General features: G+C 49.6%; 2 protein-coding genes across 2 annotated transcripts in view; one reads left to right on the top strand and one right to left on the bottom strand.

Moving 5' to 3' along the window:
* The window catches only part of ZNF157 (zinc finger protein 157), a 505987-nt gene that overhangs the window by 249431 nt on the left and 237563 nt on the right, over positions 1–18993 (top strand). The gene's annotated exons all lie outside the window — the stretch shown is intronic.
* ELK1 (ETS transcription factor ELK1) lies at positions 4797–18923 on the bottom strand. The gene is made up of 6 exons (XM_060001936.1): positions 18786–18923; positions 11344–11587; positions 8230–8679; positions 7068–7535; positions 6284–6385; positions 4797–6198 (listed from the first exon to the last, which is right to left on the bottom strand). Exons 2-6 carry the CDS (start codon positions 11551–11553, stop codon positions 6100–6102), a joined length of 1329 nt encoding a protein of 442 aa, XP_059857919.1. The 5' UTR covers positions 11554–11587; positions 18786–18923; the 3' UTR covers positions 4797–6099.

Raw genomic sequence — 18993 nt, 5'->3', positions numbered from 1 at the left:
AGGGTATCGTGCAGGTCTCTTCAGCTCCGACCTCTCCCTTGCTACCGGTCCCTGAGCTTCCTCCTCTCCTCTCCCCTCCCTACTTCCTGCCTCATGCTTGGTCTGTTTTGTTTGTCACTGTGTCCCCAGCACCCCAGGCCCCGCCCAGCAGCCCAGTGGCACTCAATCAATGCTCTTTGGACAAATTCTTACTGAGGGGGAAGTGGAGCCTGGAAGTTGGAAGCAAGATTGAACTCCCTCGCTGTGTGACCTTGAGCAAGTCACTTGAACCTCTGAGCCTCAGTTTCTCCACCTGTAAAATGCACGCCCTCTACCACAATGACAGCGCCAACCTCACGGGGGTGTTGAACAAGGGTGAAGTGAGCGTGGCATGCTTAGCGTGTCCCTCCTCATGGGGTGGAGTGGGCATCGAGGTAACTACTTCATCCTCCATCCTGACTTCACCACCACCCTCCTCTTTCCTAAAAGTGAGGTTCTTTGTGGTCAGCAATGTGGAGGGGAGGTCAGCACAAGGGAAGTGAGAAGGGGAAGTGGCAAGAGTATGGGGTGGAGAATTCAGAAGGACTGAACTGGGTATATCCACTGCCCCAGGGGCCAGCTGGGGACACCCTCAGGGCCCGAGGAAGGGGATGGTTGGCTTGGCCATGTTCCATCAAGTATCTTGGGTAGGTAATACCTGCCACCCTGCCCCACCCCATACACAGGGCATGTTAGGGTATGTTGCGAAGACTGGGAGTTAAGATTTTTAAAAGTCCTTAGCCCAGTGCCTGGCATACAGCAGGTGCTGTTTGTTAAATACACTGATGCAACATCTACTGAGCAACTATTGGGTGCCAGTTGTTCTGGGCGTTGGCTGGAACAGACAAGACAGCCCAAAATCCTGGCCCTCAAGGGATTTATGCTCTAAAAGAGGCAGACAATAAATGTCACCTCCCTCACAGAAGCCTTCCTCAGCTTTTTGTAGGGCACCTCTCATTCTCTATGCCAGTGGCTCTCAAACCTATATGTGTATCAGAATCATCTGGAAGGTTTGTTGAATCCAGATTGCCAGGCCCCACCCCAGTTTCTGATTCTGTAGGTCCGGGGTGGGGCTCAAGAATGTGAATTTCTAACAACGTCCCAGGTGACACTGATCCTGCTGGTCGGGGACCACACTTTAAGATCCATCATTCTAGTTCCTGACCCTTTACTTTTCTTTGTGGATCTCATGTAGAAAAATTATTCTTCATAATCCTTCTCTTAATAATTAATTCCAATGCAGCCCATTTTCCATGCTCCACAGAGCCTTTTTTGTTTTTTTTAAGTAAGGCCTAATGAGTGAAATTCCAGAGCCTGCTTTAAAAACAGGAATCTTGGGCTTCCCTGGTGGCGCAGTGGTTGAGAGTCCGCCTGCCGATGCAGGGGACACGGGTTCGTGCCCTGGTCTGGGAGGATCCCACGTGCCGCAGAGCGGCTGGGCCCGTGAGCCATGGCCGCTGAGCCTGCGTGTCCAGAGCCTGTGCTCCGCAACGGGAGAGGCCACAACAGTGAGAGGCCTGCGTACCGCAAATAAAATAAAATAAAATAAAAACAGGAATCTTTTTAATCAACAAAAAGGAGTCTAAGAATTAGGAAGGCAATGTCTCATTTCCCCTGCATCCAAGGAGGAACACCATTCTGCAAATTAAAACAAGGTTGAAGGATTTGATTTGGTCAGGCGTTAAAACAGAACTTTCTCAAGAATACTGGTCTTGCTTCATGGGTGATAAGGTGTGTTGACATTCGTATCCGTTACAGATGTACTGTTTCCTGATAACATGAGCCTGTCTTTGAAAGTGTGCTTTGAACAAAGGGGTCTTGTTATGCTTCTAGGACTTCAGACATCAGTGGTTATCCTATGAAAACAAACTCCCCAAGAAACCTGTAATTCTGGTTGGCTGCTTTATCTAATCACCTGTTGCCCTGGTAATAATGTTATAATCGATACTTCCTTTGTTCCTAAACTGTATACCTACTCACTGGATTCCCTTGGGAAGAGGACTGTCACCACTTTCATCTTCTCCTACACGTTTGGGCAATAAAATCACTGCAGAGTTCTTATTTAAACAAAGACTGAGTCGTATCTCATGTAATCATTGCAACACCACCTAATATGATGTATTTGTTTGTCTGTTGTCCTCACTAAAATGCCAGCTCCACAAAGGCAGGGATTTGTGTTTGGTTTTGTTAACTGCTGTGTCTGGAGGTCCTGGATGGGCACCAGCAAACAGTAAGTGCTCAATAAACCTCTGCTGAATGAGTAAATAAATGCAATAAACAGAGCTTTAGAGATTCTGATAAGCGTGAAGATGAATAATCTGGATTGGAGGTAAAAATGCGAGCATCACGGCAGGGAGAAGTAGTGTCTCAAGTGCCGGGACTGGACCAGACCACCTGGAGAGGGCTTGGCTTGTGAGAAGAAGGAAGGGAAGCCCAGGCAAAGCCCCGGCAAACTCCAGCATTTCACGTTTTGGAGAACTGGGAGAAGCCAGCCCAGGGGCCTGAGGAGGAAGAGGACAGATGGAAGAGGGCTTTCCCCTAGGCCTGGCACATTCCATCCATGGGCTCTCACACACGAATTCAGCCTCAGTCATTTTCTCTTTTTCTTTTTTTTGCATATTTACACACACACTTCTGAATTTACAGTCTCTCTCTACTATAGTCTCTTACGAACAAGCTTACATACATACTCAAATGCACAGCCTCTCCCAGCCACTCAGGGAGTTGTTTACTGTCATTGGCCCCCAGTCTTACTATGGTCTCCTTCGGCCAAGACCACAGTTACCCTTACGGGTCAGTTTTGCAGATCCACACAGAGTCACGCCTTTTTTTTTTTTTTTTTTTTGCGGTATGCAGGCCTCTCACTGCTGTGGCCTCTCCCGTTGCGGAGCACAGGCTCCAGACGCGCAGGCTCAGCGGCCATGGCTCACGGGCCCAGCCGCTCCGCGGCATGCGGGATCTTCCCGGACTGGGGCACGAACCCGTGTCCCCTGCATCGGCAGGCAGACTCTCAACCACTGCGCCACCAGGGAAGCCCCCGGAGTCACGCCTTTTGATAGGATGTTTCCACCGCTCACTCGGGCCGTCATTTTCTCACATACACAAATGGTTAGTGATTTATAGCCACCACTGGTCTCTCTGGAAGTTTCTCGTGCACACACCCACACCCACAATCACTCTTTCTCCCCTCTTCACACTCACACCCATTCTGCACACCCAGAGTCACTATGGTAAGAGTTTCACACACACACACAATCGCACAGCGTCTCAGACACTGTCTTAGTCGCCTCGTCTCACATTTCTTTGCAAGCAGCTTCCAACATGTCCAGTCCTTGCTCTACATCCTTTAATAAAGTCTCTTGCAGTTTTATAGACCCACACAGTTTCTCAGACACTCTCAGTCACTCGTTTTCTCACTCTCAGTCACCTAATCAGTGTCACGGTCACTTGCCCTCACTCAGCCTCTGACATCCTGTTGTCACTAATTCACCAATGTTACTAGGCTCTCGGTAAGTCTCACACACAGAGCCTTTCATGGCCCGTCTTAGTCGTTTACACCCTCACCTGCTGCATCCAGCCAGTGTATTGTGTACCCTCAGACACAATTACAGCCTCATCGGTTTCCCACACATACTGATCACATGGTCTCTATGTCTCATTTACTCTGTTCCATTTTCTCTCTTTCACCAGCATGTAGTCTCTGGTTTACAGTCTCTCATGAAACCTTTCACACTCTCACATGCTGCTCAGTCATCAGTTTTCTCTCCAGCGGCACTGACTTCCTTCTTTTTTACTCATCGCCTCTCACTCACAGTGAGGTGGTCTCTAGCTTACTTTCGCTCACTCAGTCTCACCATCATTTTCTCTTACAGAGTCCCTGAACCTGTGGGCTAGACTGGAGTAGTAACTGCAAATCAATCTGCCACTAGGCTCAGGTATACACCCACACACGTACACACACACACACAAATTACAGCCTCTCACGCTCTTCCAGTCGCAGCCACATTTTCTCAGTCTCTCACGCAGTCTTTGCTAGTTTAGTCTCACAGGAATGGTTTTCATACACACAATTGCGTATTCTGGTGTCTTTCATCTCAGGCACCCATCTGGCCTCACAGACATTTTCTCTCATACCATCAGCCTCTCACACATGCACTCCCATTACTTTAGTTGATCTAACAGCCTTGCGTGAACAGTTTCATGCACAAGCCATCTCCCAAACGCTGAGTCACCCGCTTACTTACAGTGAAGTTCCTTACCTACGGCACGGTCCCTGACGATCTCTATGGCACTTTCGTGCTCATACCGGCTCTCACACGTTTTGGTTACTCAGTCTGTTTTGCTCACCATCAGCCTGTTCAACAGTGACTGATGCGCAGTCCCCACTTCCTTCTCATAAACATTATTTCACACACACCACCAGTTTCTCGTACAGTACCTTAATCACTCACATTCAGTCTTACAGTGGTTTTCTGCCACCCAGCCATGATTTCTCACATAGGCACAATGTCAAGTTTGTGGTTACAACTTCCACTCTCTCAACACATGGCTTCACAAACGAACGTGCGCAATCACAGCTTTCCAGAGTTTTCTCTTTTTCACACACCTGGTTGCCAATCTACAGTCTCTACCACTGTTTCGGACACACACCACTATGCTCTCTCGCTCTCACGATCAATCTCACACCCTCACCGCCTTTCACATAGTCACGCCTTTGCACACAGTTACTCCCAACGGCTTTAGGGGAAAAAAAATGCTAGCAGTCTCCAGCATCACCTTTAAAAATATATATTTACAGGAACAATTCCCCATTCTCTGGGACTCTTAGAAAAAAAGATCCATTTTTGGGGAAGTAAAACAAACAGTGGAGACAGGTGTAGCACCGTCCCCCAAATCACCAACCCCCAGGTCCCCAGGCCCAGGCTGGGCCGGTGCTGACGGGAAGTGAACCCAGGAGTCCTTTGAACCCGCCCTTCTCCAGCCTGGAATTCACACAGGACAGGCTTTATGTCCCTCATTCCTCCCTCCCAACTCCAGGGACACTTAAAGGGTCCTTTGTACCCGCCCGCAGGAAATTGGGGGGCTGGGAGGGAGCTGAAAATACATGTTTGGTATCAAAAATAAACACTTGGGGGTGGCAGGAAGACCCCCCCCAAATCCCTTCCTTCCCACCCACCCTATCTCAGATATAGGAAGAGATGCCTCCCTCTCCCCTATTGAAAAGCCCTGTTTAAAAATAGATTATACTATCAAAATGGCAGGGGGTGGGGGACAGGGAGACCTGGAGTACTGGTTGGAGGGGGCCCCCCAGACGGGAACCACTCCCCAAAAAAACCCTCCATTGGGAGGTAACAGGCAGGACCCCAGGAGTTTGGCAGACACAGGAATGGCTTCTCAGGGGAAGAACAACAAAAGGGGCATTCCTCCCCGGCCAAAAAAGGTGGCTGAAAAAGGACAAGCTGTCTGAGAGAAAGGCCGGGGAGGTGGAAATTCCCATTCCCAAGGGTGTGAGTCTTCCTTGGCCAAAACTCCCAAAATGTTAAACAGCAAAAATTCTTCCTGGACCCTTGGGGAGGGCCAGGAATAATAAACTACAGCAATCTAGCTCTTCTACCCACACCCCAAAATGGAGACAGGGCTCCCTCAGCTCCCCAAGGGCAGCCTGAGAAATAAATAAAGAAAGTTCCTTCTCAAGCCAGACCCTGACTATCTCACCTTGGGGAAAAAATGTGGAGATGGGGGAGATGCCCTCGCCAACCGCCCCCCCCCCGCAACGAAAGAGTTGGGCCAGGCTCTTCCCAGTGGCCTTCAAAAAATAAATAAATAAACCGTCCCCACCACTGCAGTAGGAGACGTGTAAGAGCGGCCACTGGGGGACTGACCAAGAAAAGAGAAGTTGTATGTTTTCTGTGGAAGGGTTACTGAGAGATCCTTTTTCCTAAGAATCCCCACCCAACCACGACCACAGCACAAGTCTGTCAGCTGAACTACGTTTCTCCTTGAGACGGCTGGCTGGAGAGAAGTTCAGGGCATGGATGGAGTGACCCCAGAAAGGGGTGGTGGTGGTGGTGGTGGTGATAGTCATGGCTTCTGGGGCCCTGGGGAGAGCACCACGGGGGTTGAGAGGCCATCCACGCTGATGGAAGGGATGTGCACCTGGGCGCTGCCACTGGACGGAAACTGGGGACAAAAATAGGGAGAGGTCATGGATTGGGACCGTGCTAGGGTCTCTCACCCTTTCCGAGATGGGGGGAGCTGATCCTACCTGGAAGGAGAGCTTGGCCGGGCTACGGGGTGCAATGGGACTCAGGGTGCTCCAGAAATGAATGCTGGGGGGCAGCGAGCTGGGCGTCAGCAGCACCGGGGTCTGTGGGGAAGGGGTGGTCAGGGCGCAAGTGAGCAAGAGGGCAGGTGTGGGAAAACCAAAGGAACTTGGTTCCAGCCCCGCCAGATTTCCCACTCATACTTATGAGATCACTCCTCAGAAGAGCACAGGCCTAGACCATAACTACCAAGGCCATGCCCGTGACAGCTCTCCAGCTTTACACAGACAACCCCTCCTAACTCCTGAGGGCCCATCCCAGCCTCATTGGGCAAGACCACCTACAAGACCCCACCCACATGCCGCTTTCAAACCTCACCATCCCAGTAGCTCAGGGTCAACTTCCAACTCTTATCCCCCACCTGCATACCTCACAGGAAACCCGCTAAGCAAATCCCAGACCCCAAAGCCCCGCTTAGGTTCCTCAAGCTATGTTCCAATCCAGAAACAGTTCCTGCAGAAAGCCTCTCGGGCCCCCCAGTCCCTGCCCACAGAACTCCCCAGATCTGCCTTCTTTTGGGGACCCGACCCCTCGGCATTGCAGGCTCGTTCGCCTTGTAGCAATCAAGCCCCGTCTCTCCGCGCAGCCAACCCCACTCGAAGGCTCCACCCTCCCACTCACTCAGAGGTAACCGTATTGGCCCTCGCAGTCTAACTCCTCCCACCACCACCCGGCCCCAATCCCATTCATTCCAGGTGCCAGCCCCGCCCCTTCAAAGGCTCTCACCAATGTGTGCGTAGGTAGCAGGGAAGGCGTCAGCGCTGGGCCTGGCGCCTGCAGACCGGAACCAGTTCCCGATCCTGGAGTCCGTTCGGGTCCCGGCCCACCCAGCAAGCTCGGGCTGAGTGGAAGCTCCAGGTCCCGGGGCTTCCGACCCTTCTGAGGCTGGGCGTTCTCCGTGCTGGAAGTTGTGGAAGCCGCAAGGCCGCCCACCGGCGCCGCAGTTTCCATAACGACCGCAGGCAGCCGGGCTGGCACGCCCTCCGCGGGAGGGGCTTCTGGCTCGGCCTTGGGCTCAAAGGGCTCCGCCTTGACGGCTTCCAGGACAAACCCCGCCTCCCCAGTGGCTGCAGCTTCTAACTCTTCCTTGGGCTCTTCCACTTTGACTTCTGGGGGCAGTGGTCGGCCCAACCCAGGCTCCATATTTGGCTCTTCGGATTTAAGGTTTGGGGCCTCGGGTGGGGTCAGGATGACCTGGAAGAGGAACAAGTGCAGAGGGGGTGCCTAAAGATTGCTGGGGTAGTGAAGCCAATTATTTCCCTTGGAAAGCAGGACCTGGTAGTGGGAGCAGGTCCTCCAACAAGACGTGGGACTTTGCCAAGGAAGTGGGGCTCCTTCTGGAGTAGGTCCTCCTATCTGGGGGCAGGGGAGGGGTGAGACACTTGATAGCGGCACAGCTTAGGGGCGGGACACCAGGAGATACTGCCCCCATTCACGAAAGCAGTGGTTCTCAGAAATTTGCTTTATGGACCAGCAGCATACGCCTCATCTGGAAACTTGTTAAAAGTGCAAACTCTCAGACCCATCCACAGACCCACATAAACAGACATTCTGGGGGGTGGCCCCCCGAAATCTGTGGCTTAAAAAGCCCTCCAGGTGCTTTCTGATGAGTGCTAAAAGTGTGAGAACCAGTGCATTAAGCAGACACATTCAGGACACCTGCTACATGTTGGGTGTACTACTAATTGTCGTGTGCTTAATTTCCTTCTTCCTTCCAAGGCTTTGCATAGCTTTCCTCCCCATCCCTTTCTCCAAGGGGACTTCTGTGTCCCTCCTTCCACTATATCTCCTTTAATAGGACGTTTATGTCTCCCCTCCTCCCAGCCCCCTCCTCACTTGGGAATTGTACATCCCTCCTCTTGCTGACTTTCCATACTCTAGTCCTTACCTGCAGAGGCAGGCCGGCCTCCTCAGCCTCCAGGCAGGCCTCCAAGGGGCTTGGACTGGTGCTCCTGCCCCCCGAGGGGGGCACTGCTGCTCCTGCAGGGGCGGTGTTGGGGAGCACTGTGGAAGGCCGAGGATGAGAGGGTGGCTGTGGCTGCGGCTGCAGGGACTGGATGGTGAAGGTGGAATAGAGGCCCGAGCGCATGTAATCATTCCGGCTGCTGCGTGCCAAACCGCCTGGGCCTGCCACTCCTGCACCCCTGGGTGTGCCTGGCTTCCCAGAGGCAGTGTCCCCGGGGATGGCGTGTACAGCTGTGGTGCCCACATTTGCCACAGTGGAGGTGACAGACACCTCAGGCTGGGGCGGGCAGTCCTCAGTGGAGCACCCCGCGACCTCGGGGTAGGACACAAACTTGTAGACGAACTTCTGGCCACTCACTTTGCGGATGATGTTCTGGGAAGGGGGAGACAGGATAGAGGGTCTTAGAAGAAAGGGCCAGGGAGGGTGTGGATGGTGAGGGGGTGAAGGGGTGTGTCTCCTATAGTGCCTTTCTTTCCTCGTGCCCCTCTCCTGTCCTTTTACATATACACCGTCCCACCTCAGTGTCTGCCTCCCCATAGGTTCCCCCTCCCAGCTTCTTTCACAGCTCACTCATCTAATTTGGGGTCTCCTCCCTTCTCTTCCAGTTTCTACCACTCTCCCCCAACCTGATTCCCCTCTCTGTATTCTCCCCCAGCTTCTCCTCCTTTTCTGTCCCCCCCCCCACCCATAATCCTTCCTTTAGTCTAATGCCCTTCTCCCCTCCACATCTCCTTCCTGTCCATCCCCCTCCAAGTCTCCCTCTGTCACACTCTCTTCATCTCTATCTGTCCAATTCCCCCACCCCCACCTCAGATACACAAAGCCACACCCACAGGCTCCTCTCCACACTGGGGCCCACGTAGGGGAGTAGATCCAGGAGCAGGCTTTCCTCCTGGCTCCAGAAACCAGGAGTGTCTGTGGGCTAACAGGGCCAGGCCCTGGGGCTGGCTGCCAGGACAGTTTTGGAGTCTAGTTTATGCAGTAAGACAGGAAAATGAAGTCACTGATAATAAATGTTGGAAGAGACTAAATGAATGTAGAAGAATGTGGTGATGAATTGTTAATAAACATGAATTATTACAGGATTATTTAAAGCTCTTGACACAGACGTGGAACAGGGCAAGGTCATCAGGGAGGACAGGATGAGGAGCCTCATTCTTAATACTATTGGGGAGGTTTAAGCTGAGGCAATTGGAAAATGAAGTCACTGATGGCAACTAACAAGAATTTAAAATACTGGTATAAATATTGGGAGAATCTTAAGGCTGGCTTGGGTGGGTCACAGAGCACGTTTGGGGTATTTCAGGACAGGTCTGGAGGGTCTCAGGGATATTCTGGTGGTCTCAGAGTACAGAGTGGGGCAGCCTCATTATTAATATTGTTTTGGAGGTTTGAGCTAAAGGATTAAAATATAAAAATGGAATAAATGCTATAAATGAGTTAAGGGTGTGCAGCACAGGTCCAGGGCTGTTCTGGGGGACAAGAGGTATCTGGAGGGCACTAGAGCACCCTGGGAACATCTTAAGTGTTGTTCATGTATATCACAGGGTGGGTTTGTGTTTCTCAGAAAAGGAATGAAAAGGGAGGTTCATTAATATTGTTTTGGAAGTTTCAAAGGGGGTTGAAAGGAAGGGGAATTGGATGAAGGCAGTCAAAAGGTACACACTTTCAGTTATAAGAAAAATAAGTACTAGGGATGTAATGTACAACATGATAAATATGATCCACACTGCTGTATGTTACATATGAAAGTTGTTAAGAGGGTAAATCCTAAGAGTTCTCATCACAAGATTTTTTCTTCCTTTTTCTCTTTTTTTGTATCTATATGAGATGATGGACGTTCACTAAACTTATCATGATGAACATTTCTTGCTGTATATAAGTCAAATCACTATGCTGTCACCTTAAACTTATACAGTGCTGCATGTCAATTATATCACAATAAAACTGGAAGATGAAAAATACTGTTTTGGAAGTTTTAGGTAAAGAAATAAGAAACTGACGGGACTTCCCTGGTGGTCCAGTGGTTAAGACTCCGCGCTCCCAATGCAGGGAGCCCAGGTTCGACCCCTGGTCAGGGAACTAGATCCCGCATGCCGCGACTAAGAGCCCGCATGCCACAACTAAAGATCCCACATGCTGCAGCTAAAGATCCCGCACGCAGCAACGAAGATCCTGCATGCCACAACTAAGACCCGGTGCAGGTTTATTAAAAAGAAATAAATAAACAAATATTTTTTTTAAAAAAGAAATAAGAAACTGAAATAACTGGTATAAATATGGGGGGGTATCTAGCACTGGTTTGGGAGTCTGAAAGGATAAGATAAGGAAAATGTATAATTTTAGCTATAGGAATAAGGTGATAAAATAATTGATATAAATATTGGAGTGGACCAGTGTTGCTCTGGGAATACAAGAGGATGGGGTGTGGAGCAGGCATTATACATGTTGTTTTGGAGGTCTTAGCTAACAGAGTGAGAGATAAAAAGAATTGATAAAAATGTTGAGGGTCCTGGAGAATAAGGTAAGGAAAGGTTAGTATAATGCTGTCATGGAGGCTTTGATTCTAAGAATAAGGATATTCTAGAATTCTTATTCTGGGATAAGAGCAGATTATGAAATAACTGGGGGAACCCAGGACTGGCCCAGGATGAGGAAGAGTCATTAGTAATAGAGTTTTCAAAAGTTTTGGCCAGAGGAATAAGGCGAGAAGATGAAATGTCGTGCGGGGCACAGTGCGACAGCAGGACTTTGGGTATCTCAGAGAGAGTGGAGTGAGTAGGGGGTCAGTGTTAATGGTGCTATGAAGGTTCTAGTCGAAGCTAAAATAAAATACAATAAAACAACTGAGATAAATGCTTAGGGGCCCCCATGTTCGTGTAAGAGTACCAGAGGATGGGGTAAGAAATGGTAAATTTTAATATCGTTTTCAAAGTTAGAGCTCTATCAATTTAGGCAAGAAAATGACATAACTGATTTAAATGTTTGGCACAGGCGAGTGGGTGGGGTTCCTGGCCCTAGTCTCAAACACCTTACCTTATCATAGTAGTACCGCAAGGCCCGGCTGAGCTTGTCATAATTCATGTTGGTCTTATTCTTGCGCAGCCCCCAGAGCCGGGCCACCTCCTCAGCATCCACCAGCTTGAACTCACCGCCATCCCGGGAGGTCCAGGAGATAATGTGGCCATTGCCTTGCTCTCTCAACAGCTGCAGCAGAAACTGCCACAGCGTCACAGAAGGGTCCATTGCTGCGCAAGCGCTCACGCCATCCCAGGGGTACCTGGAGGGCAGAAAGCTCAGAGCTGAGAGGTTGCAGACACAGGAAGGGGAAGAGGTCAGCAGGAGGTGGATTCCTTTCTTGCCATCTTGCCTCCACCTCTGTCTCCAACTGCCACCACCATTCCCTGAACGCCCTCAGCCTGGCTTTGGACGACTCCTGTAATGCGATGAGACTTCTGGGGATACTAGGATAGCGTGAATGTCTTCTGCGTGTGGGACAAATGTGAACCTCTGGGGTCCAGAGGGCAGACTGTGATACGCAGAATAATGCCCCTCACCCAAAGATGTCCACATCCTAATTTCTGGAACCTGTGAGTATATTATGTTACCTGGCAAAAAGAACTTTACAGGTGAATTTAAGGTTATGGGCCTTAAGCTAGAGACTATTTGGGTGAGCTCAATCTCATCACATGAACTTTTTTTTGTGGTTACAATATACCCTTGTTGCCTATTTATTTTATACAAATCCTACAACCTCAAGGAATTGAATTCTGCCAACAACCTAAACGAACAGGAAATGAATCATCCCCTGGAGCTTCTGGAAAGGAATACAGCCCTGCCAACACCTGCATTTTAGCCTGGTGAGACCTGTGCTGGCCTTCTGACCTCCAGAACTCTAAGAGAATAATTTGTGTTTTAAGCAGTTAAAAGTTTGTTATAGTTTGTTACAGCACGAATAGAAAACTAGAATAAGGCCCCTCACCTGAACATTTTCATTTGCATCTTCTACCACATCAAATATTAAGTTTTCCAGGAGGTTCCTTCTGCCAGCTCCTCGCAAAGGCTGTTAACTTCATGCTGGGTTCCCTTCCTCTGCCTAGAAGTCTTCTCCATTGTTCAGTTACCAGCCCCAAGGGCCTTGCCTTTATGAAAATTCCTGACACTGAATGTCTGCTCTCTTCTGTCTCTCCATCCCACGCTCCTCTGACCTGTCTCTGTCCCTCTGTGTTCTCCTTCTTGACAACAGCAATAATGAACATTTACTGAGTGCTAAATACATGCCAGGCATTGTACCAATCAGAGGCAATATGGCCTACTGGACAATCAGCCCCTCCAGAGCCAGACCGCCAGGGCTGGAATCCTGGTTCTGCTACTTATTAGCAGTGTGACACTGGGCATGTTCTTTAACCTCTTGTGCTCAATTTTCCCATCTGTAAAATAGGGATAATAATAATACCACCTAGCTCGTAGGGTTATCGTACAGATTAAATATACTATGCCTGGGGTATGATAAGCTCTTATGAAATATTAGTTTCTAATTTGTTCATAATTCCTTATCTGCTATGCCAAAACCTGATCTGAAACAAAATAAGGCCTTTTGTGGTCTTCACTGATCCTCACTTGGTGTGACTGTTCATACATCTATCTTGCTGCAGAAATCTGAATGTGGCTGATTACAGAGCCCACTAAGGGTGTTATGTAACATCTTGTATGTATACCTTGTCACCTTTTTAAAATCTGAAAAATTCAAAATTGTGAAACACATCTGGCCCCAAGGGTTTTAGATAAGGGCATGTAGACCTGGATTGCTATTTTTATAGCTATTGACTCATTTCTCTCTCATCACAACTTTGGGAAATAGGTACTCTTATTATCTCTAATTTACAGATGAGGAAGCGGAGGCACAAAATGTCTAAATGACATGTACAGGCCACACAGCCCTAAGTGGCAGAGCCAGCATTTGGACGCAGGCAGCCAAGTTCCAGGTGTCTGATCTTTTCAACCATTAGACTAAACTGCCCCTTGCACTGACTGCTCCCTCAGCATGTCGAGCAGAGAACAGGACCCTCCTGGCGCCCCCACCCACCCCATAACTGCTCCCTTTGCTGAGTGTGAATTGGAAATAAACATGAAGTTCCTTTTCCTTAAGGAATGAGCTTTCATCAATCAACTGTTCACCCAGCTGTTGGGACTGTTGGGTTAAGAATAAGACCTTCCAAATCGGAAGGTTTCAAAGAACCTCCCTCTATTATTTATAGCTTGAGTCTTTAATCTGTAATGAAATACAGTCTGATCCTCTTATGTCTGAGCTATTCATTCTGAAGTTCATTCTGCAGACACAATTTTAGGCAATTATGTAAGTCACAAGGCCACGAAGTGTCCAGATCAGAGTCCCATCATCAGAGACCTTGCTGGGTTTTTATTTGGAAGGCCTGTTTGTTTCAGAGGCACAAAGAGACCAGTGTGACTCCTGGTGGCGACAACAGGCAATTTTACCAGTTCCTTTCAGCAGCCACAGAATCTTTTACTTAAGGTGAAACCTGACGGTTGGCTTCAAGCCTCAGCAGCACATGGGGTTTTGTATTTTGTTTATGATCACATCTCCCACGTGACCCCTAATAAGAGTTCTAGTCATATGCCTCACTCAGATGTGTTTACTTCTCTTTATTTCATTCATTTAGCAAGCATTTTTGGAGGGCCTACTGTGGGCCAGGTGCTGGGGATACAGCAGTGAATACAACAGTCAAAAATCCCTGCTCTGGCGGAATTCACATTTTAGTGGGGAAGACAGACAAGAAACAAGATAAACAAGAATATGTCAGATGGTGATAAGAGCTCCGGGGGAAAAAAAAAAACAAAACGAAGCAGGGAAGGAGTTGTTATTTTTGAAAGGGTAGTCAGGGGAGGGTAGTTACGAGGAGGTGATATTTGAGGAAAGACCTAAGAGAGGTGAAGGCGTCAGGTCTGTGACAACCTGGGGAGCAGCCATCCAGGCAGAGGAAATAGTCAGGGTGAAAGGCCCTGAAGCTGGAGAGCCTGTCAGGTCAGAGGAAGGGAAAGGAGTCTGGCGTAGTCGGAGAGAAGGCAGTGACGGGAAAGTAGCAGGAGATGAGAACAGAGGGGCAGCAGAGGCCAGACTGAGTAAGGCTTTTTCGGGCCCCGGAAGAGCTTTGACATTGACTCTGAGTGAGACAGGAGCCATGAGAAGGCTGTGAATAGAGGGGTGACAGCCTGTGATTTGGATTTTAACAGGATCCCTCTGGCTCTTGTAAGAAGAACCAACTGTACGGGCTGAAGAGGCCACTGCAATAGTCCACGTAAGAGATGGTGGTGGCAGCAGTGGAACTGGTGAGAAGTGGCTGAGTTCTGGATAAAATCTGAAGACAGAGTGAACAGGATTTGTTGGCAGATAGGATGGGGGTGGGGTGGAGTGAGAGAGGTGCCAAAGGTGATTCTAGGTTTGTGGCCTGATCACCTGAGATGGCAGCACTGTGGGAGAGCAGGTTTTGAGGGGAGATCAGGAGGTCAGTTTTGGAGATGGTCAGTCTCAGAGGCCCTGTGAGATACCTACGTGTATGCCAGGAATAATACTAATCTAAAAAATAGGAACCAGTCACAGAGCCCTTACTGTGTACTGCAAACCATTTTAGTCACTTAACTCATTCAATCTTCAAACCAACACTATGGGTGGGCATTATTATTACTCTCCCGTTTTCCAGATGAGGAAATGGAGGCACAGAGAAGTAAAGTAACTTGGCTAAGGTCACACAGCTGGAATTTAGCAGAGCCAGGGTTCAAACCCAGGCAGTTTGGCACTAGGCAGTGATCCTGGACACCTTGCTCCACCAGCTCTCTATAGAGCAAAACAGAAGGGTAAGGTCCTACAGGGGGACAGGAATGCTAATTTACACAGGGTGAGCGGGGGGGCTTCCCTGAGGAAGTGACATTTAAGCAGAGATCTGAAGGAGGGGAGATGGCAAGCCATGCTGACATCTGTGGGAAGGGTGCTTCAAGCACAGGAACAGTGTGCACAAAGGCTCTGAGGTGGGCCCAAGCTTGGCATGGGCACCCTGAGTTAATCCAGTTCCCATCTCTGAAAATATGTATGTGCTGTTCTCCCTGCCAGGAGTGCCCTTCCCCCTTCCCCACACATGATGAACCCTTTATTACACACATCATCAAGTTCTGGTATCTCCTAGGCAGAATTAGTTCTTCCTCTGTGTGATCCAATGTGTCGAATAACCTGTCTGTCCTTGCAAATGTGTTCTTCTCTCTGGGTCTCCAGCCTCGTACTCCTGTCCTGTTCTAGCTGTGTGACCTTGAGCGAGTTACTCAACCTCTCTGGCTCTGCTTCTGTACCTGTAAAATGGGGGATATGTCACCCTCAAAGTAAAGTATCTGCAAGATACACCTACTCTCAAAGGCCTTTGTGAGGATTAAAGGTCAGTGTATGTAAAGGACTTAGAAAAGTTATCTCTGGGACACAGCAGACACTCAAATGTTACAATTAGCTGGCGTGACACTCTTCTTCCTCCCCAGCCCCTCCCCCACAATCTTATGTATCAGCATGGCCTCACCATCTGGCTCCCACCACCTTTCTGACCTTGCCTCCTACCTCTCCCTCCACTCTGGCCTCCTTCATGGCCCTTGAACATGCCAGGCACAATCCCACCTCAGGGCCTTTGCACCGGCTGTTCCTTCTGCCTGGTACACTCTTTCCCTAGGCATTATGGCTCCCTTCCTGAACTCCTTCAGGCCTTAATTCAAGAAGCACCTTCTAAGTGAGGCCTGCCCTGTGCCTAAGATTTCAACCACCCTGATACTCTATTCCTACCTTCCCTACTTCACTTTTCCTCCTTAGCACTTGTCTAACATACTAACTAGACTTATTTATTTATACAGTCTGCACTCTTAGCAAATGTCTGTTCCACAAAGGCAGGAATTTCTGCCTGTTTTGTTCCCTCCCATATCCCCAGAACCTAGAATGCCTGGTGCTCTGTAGGTGCTCTGTAAGTGTTTGTTGAATGAATAGTCCCAACTAACCAGCCTCTTTTAACTAGCTCTCTTATGCCCTCTTCATCTCCATCTGCCCCCTACCCTGATTTATCTGATATTATATTTTTCCATTCATTTGTGCAATAAATTCTTATCAAGTACTGGATAAGAATTTTAGGTGCTGGAGGCCCAGCAGTAAATAAGCAGACAAAAAGAGTCCCTCATGGGACTCCCATTCTAACGGGGAAAGACAATAAATATGACAAACTGGTAAAATATACAGTGTGCCTGACAGTGATAAAGGGCAAAGACACAAATAAAGCAGAGAAGGGGTCTAAGTCCTGCTGGCTGTGCAGGTTCAGATGGTCAGGGACGGGTTGACATTTGAACAGAGCCCTGAAAGGATCCACACAGAGAGGGGGGTAGAGTGTTCTGGGCAGAAAAAATAGCCAAGGGAAAGGCCCCAAGGCTGGGTCGCACCTGGTGTTTTTGAGGATGAGTTAGGAGGCCAGTGTGGCTGGAACAGAGTTGGGGGGGGCGGCGCATAGGAGGTAAGGCCAGAGAAGTTACTCGTTTTATTAACTCACAGGTATTCTTTATTTACATTGGAGGGTATTCTAGTTCTGATTCCCCCATTTAACCAGTGAGGAGAGAGGTGCAGAGAGAAAGTGGTTAAGCCACTAAGGTCACATAGCTGCTGGGATCGGGGGTGGATGGGTGCTGAGACAAGGTGTGGAATGGAGACAGCTCTGCAGGCAGAGGGAACAGCAAAAACAAAAGCATGGAGATGGGAACTAATTTGGTTTTTAAGGAGTGGGGCCTCGCGTGAGGTGAGATGTAGTGAGAGAGGAAAGCCTCAAAAATTATCCTAGGGGGCTTCCCTGGTGGCGCAGTGGTTGAGAGTCCGCCTGCCGATGCAGGGGACACGGGTTCGTGCCCCGGTCCTGGAAGATCCCACATGCCGCGGAGCGGCTGGGCCCGTGAGCCATGGTCACTGAGCCTGCGCGTCCGGAGCCTGTGCTCCGCAGCGGGAGAGGCCTCAACAGTGAGAGGCCCGCGTACCGCAAAAAAAAAAAAAAAAAAAAAGTTATCCTATGTTCTGAGGGGTAACCTAACCTGGTACCTACTGATCACCTCTGTGTAAGGTATTTAACCTCCCTATGCCAAACTTCCCTCAGTACCTAGCTCATAGGGTGGATTAAATGAGCTCATTAACATACAGCATTTTGCCTGGTACACAGTAGGTGCTCAGTAAGTGTTAGCTCCTATTGGCATTATCACTATCACTAATGTATTCATTTACTGGAGGGAGGCAAGATGTCTTAGTGGTTAAGAGTGTATATGAGAGGGTGTGTTCTAGAGTAAAATAGTCCTGGGTTCAACAAGCACACAGGCTGATCCACTATTAAGGAGGGAAGGTGGCAGGGAAGGCCACAGACTGATGCAGCACAAGGAAAGGAGGCGGGAAATAAAAGCACGGTCTGACCCTCCTGGAGGGATTACAAAGCACTGGACTCACAGGAGGGTATACTGGAGGGGTGTGAATGCAAGCACATGGGTGGCAGGAAGGCCAATGAACAGATCCACTGCAAAGTTGTGTGTGTGTGTGTGTGTGTGTGTGTGTGTGTGTAAAGGCTCACCTTATTTACTAGGGGCAAGGAGAGAAGAAAAGCACATTGACTCATGCACAATAGTGGAGAGGGAGAAAAGCCACCCCACAGACTGATTAAAAGGAGAGGGGGACAAGGCCATGGACTGGGCTACTGAAAATGGGGAGATATAAAGCACTAAACTGACCCACTAGTAAAAGGAAGGGAGAAGAAGCCCAAGGACTGGACTGACAGTCTACAAAAAAGGGAGGACAGGGCAATGGGCTGATAAGCAGGAGGACGTGAAAACAAGCATTTAGACTGATCCACTGTAAAATGGTGTGTGTGTGTGTGTGTGTGTGTGTGTGTGTGTTTGATAAAGCCATAGACTGATGCATTGGGGGATTGGAGGCAGGAATACAAATTCACAGATTAACTCACTGTTGCGGGGGGGGTACAACGCTACGGATTGACTCACTACAGGAACAGTAGGGATGAAAAAACAAGGCCACAGACGGGGCCCCTGAAAGTTGAGGACAGGAGAATACAAACACTCAGACGCACCTACTGTCAAGGAGGTGGACATTGCCAGAGACTGGTTCCCTATAAGCGGGGATCTGGGGCAAGCCCACGGCCGAGTCTACTGTAAGGTGGGGTGGGGAGAAATTCAAGCACGCAGACCGACCCATTATAAAACAGGAAGGGGGGTTAAGCTACGGGGCAAAGGGCCAAAGGGAGGGGACAATGGCACAGGTAGGTCCACCAGCCGAGGTGGTGGTGGTGGGGAGTCGAACACCAGCAGGCCACGGGCCAAGCCACATCCCCCCGCGCGGGGGCGGGAAGGATACGTAGGGTCACGGACCGGGCCCTCCACCCTCCAGGCCCCGGGCTCACCTGTGTGTAGCGCAGCGGCGGTGTTGGCAGCTCCGGGGGGCGGGGGCTCCATGCGCGGCCCCACCGCCCCCCAGGCCCGGGTTCCGAGGCGACGGTGGTGGCGGTGGTGGCGGCGACAGCACCTAGAAGCCGCCCCTGCGTTTCCCCACTGCTCACGTGGGCCCACGAAGGAGGAGCCGAACGTTCCGCTGTTCGCTGATTGGCCAAA

This window comes from Delphinus delphis, chromosome X, assembly GCF_949987515.2.
Source record: "Delphinus delphis chromosome X, mDelDel1.2, whole genome shotgun sequence".
Classification (NCBI taxonomy): Eukaryota; Metazoa; Chordata; class Mammalia; order Artiodactyla; family Delphinidae; genus Delphinus; species Delphinus delphis.
Note: the sequence above shows the minus strand (reverse complement) of the source record. Positions and strands in the feature narration are given on the sequence as shown.

Coding starts and splice junctions, on each gene's coding strand:
- ELK1 (XM_060001936.1), bottom strand. CDS start 11,553: ATGGACCCTTCTGTGACGCTGTGGCAGTTTCTGCTGCAGCTGTTGAGA. Junction 8,680..11,343: donor TGCGGTACTACTATGATAAG/GTAAGGTGTTTG, acceptor CCCCCTTCCCAG/AACATCATCCGCAAAGTGAG. Junction 6,199..6,283: donor CGGCCAAGCTCTCCTTCCAG/GTAGGATCAGCT, acceptor TTTTGTCCCCAG/TTTCCGTCCAGTGGCAGCGC.